At 66.1% G+C, this 1,673-nt stretch overlaps 1 protein-coding gene across 1 annotated transcript in view; it reads right to left on the bottom strand.

Annotated features, from left to right (window-relative positions):
• Nucleotides 1-1,673, bottom strand: part of DNHD1 (dynein heavy chain domain 1) — a 59,983-nt gene that overhangs the window by 30,904 nt on the left and 27,406 nt on the right. The window contains 3 exon segments of the mRNA XM_015425009.1: nt 690-903; nt 1,033-1,124; nt 1,304-1,502. Of these exon segments, the coding sequence (XP_015280495.1) occupies nt 690-903; nt 1,033-1,124; nt 1,304-1,502 (505 nt within the window).

The following is a 1,673-nucleotide window of genomic DNA, read 5'->3' as shown; positions in this document are numbered from 1 at the left end:
CAAAGGCGTCCGGGTCTCTGGCTCTCTTCTACGGCTACAGACGGAGGACTCTAACCGGGAGCCCTTTGAATGACTAACCCAATTTGTGGCAGGGGAGGGGGGGGGGGGCTTCCGTGAGGCCCTGTTCAAGAGCGACCCATCATGAAACAGATGCCGTGAGTCTTTTGAGGTCCCACTGGGATTCTGTTTGATTTTGCTACAACAGACTAACGCAGCCAAACGTGAGACCACATGGAGCGGCCTTCTACAGAATCGGAACACCCCCACACCCCCAACTCGGACTGGCAGGAGCTCTCCAGGGTGGGTCCCAGGTGGTGGGGGTCTGTCGTTCATACCACCCACTGGCCTAGTGGTTCCAACGGGAGATGCTGCCGGGGGGGGGGACGGAGGGGGGACTGAAACAGGGAACTCCTGTGGGACAGGCAGAGGCTCTGATGCAGCCCCTCCCTGTCCCGTGATCTGCGGACTCCGTTGACAGCCCACCCTCCTCGCTGAGGCTCGGGGGCGGGGGCGGATCCCCTCTGCCCTTGAGGAGGAGGAGCCCTGGGTGAGGGCTCAGCAGGCGTGCCTGGAAGGAACTTTTCGGCTCGGGAGGTCCGTCCGGGGCTCCCACCCTGGCCGCTCTCGCACAAGAAGCAGGCAGAAGCACCCCACCCCCAGGGGCCGGGACCCTCCTCCCGGGGCCTCACCGGACAACACATAGGTGCCGCTGTCCTTGGAGATGTATTCCCGCTTGGCTGGGCGCTGACGGCTGCTGGCCGGCCGGCGGAAGCGTTCGCCCGGTGGCTGATAGGGCACGTTAAGGATGAAGTTGACGAGGCGGAATTGCTTCTCGGACCAGAACCTCTGCAGGCGATTCAGGGTGTCCCTGGAGCGATAGCGGCCCTTCTCGCAGGCGTAGATCTGGGGGATGCAAGGGCCCTCTCTGAGGCAACGGGTCTTCCTGCAGAGCCCCCAGGAGGCTGGGGCGGGCGGAAGAAGAGGCCAGGCCGGCCAGCGGGTCCCACCCACCCACTCCGCCTCCCGGCTCACCCGCAGGATGGTCTCGCTGTGTTCCAACAGGGGGAGCGCGAGGAGCTGGCCCAGGGTGAACTGCATGTTCAGGGGGCACTTGGCACCCATGGCTGGAAGAGAGCAGAGGCCGTGGAGGAAGTGAGCCGCCCCGGACCCCCCGAGACTTCCCCGCCTGCCCGCCTGCCGTCGTGGCGCAAGGACTCCCCCTGAGGCTAGACGCCCGTGGGACCCAGAGGCAGCCCCTGCCTGAGGGGAACCGAGCGGCCCAAGTCCCAGGCCTCTCACCCACCTGCGAAGATCTCCTTCCAGCAGCCGACCTTGACAAAGTGGCTGCCCAGCTTCCGTAGCAGAGGGAGGTACTTCTGCAGGTTCTTGATGGCCCGGATGCAAGACTGGAGGACGGGGTGGGCAGCAGGCAGGCTCTCCTCAATGCGGAACGCCTCGCTGAGCCACTCCTCCGTCTTCTCGATGGCCAGGGCGGCATTGAACTGCCGGCAGAAGGGGGGAGGAGGAGGAGGAGGAGGGCGTCACCCGCGGTGGTGGTGGTGGCAGCGGCAGCGGCGGCAGCCCGCCTTCTCCTCCTGCCCCCACGTGAAACGATGACAGGGAGGCACCCCTGAGTCCCGGGGCGGGGTCGGCCTCAGGGACGAGCCGGGGGG

Source organism: Gekko japonicus, unplaced genomic scaffold (assembly GCF_001447785.1).
Source record: "Gekko japonicus isolate JY-2015 unplaced genomic scaffold, Gekko_japonicus_V1.1 scaffold2237, whole genome shotgun sequence".
Lineage (NCBI taxonomy): Eukaryota > Metazoa > Chordata > Lepidosauria > Squamata > Gekkonidae > Gekko > Gekko japonicus.
The sequence above is the reverse complement of the archived record's forward strand: the minus strand, read 5'-3'. Positions and strand labels throughout refer to the sequence as shown.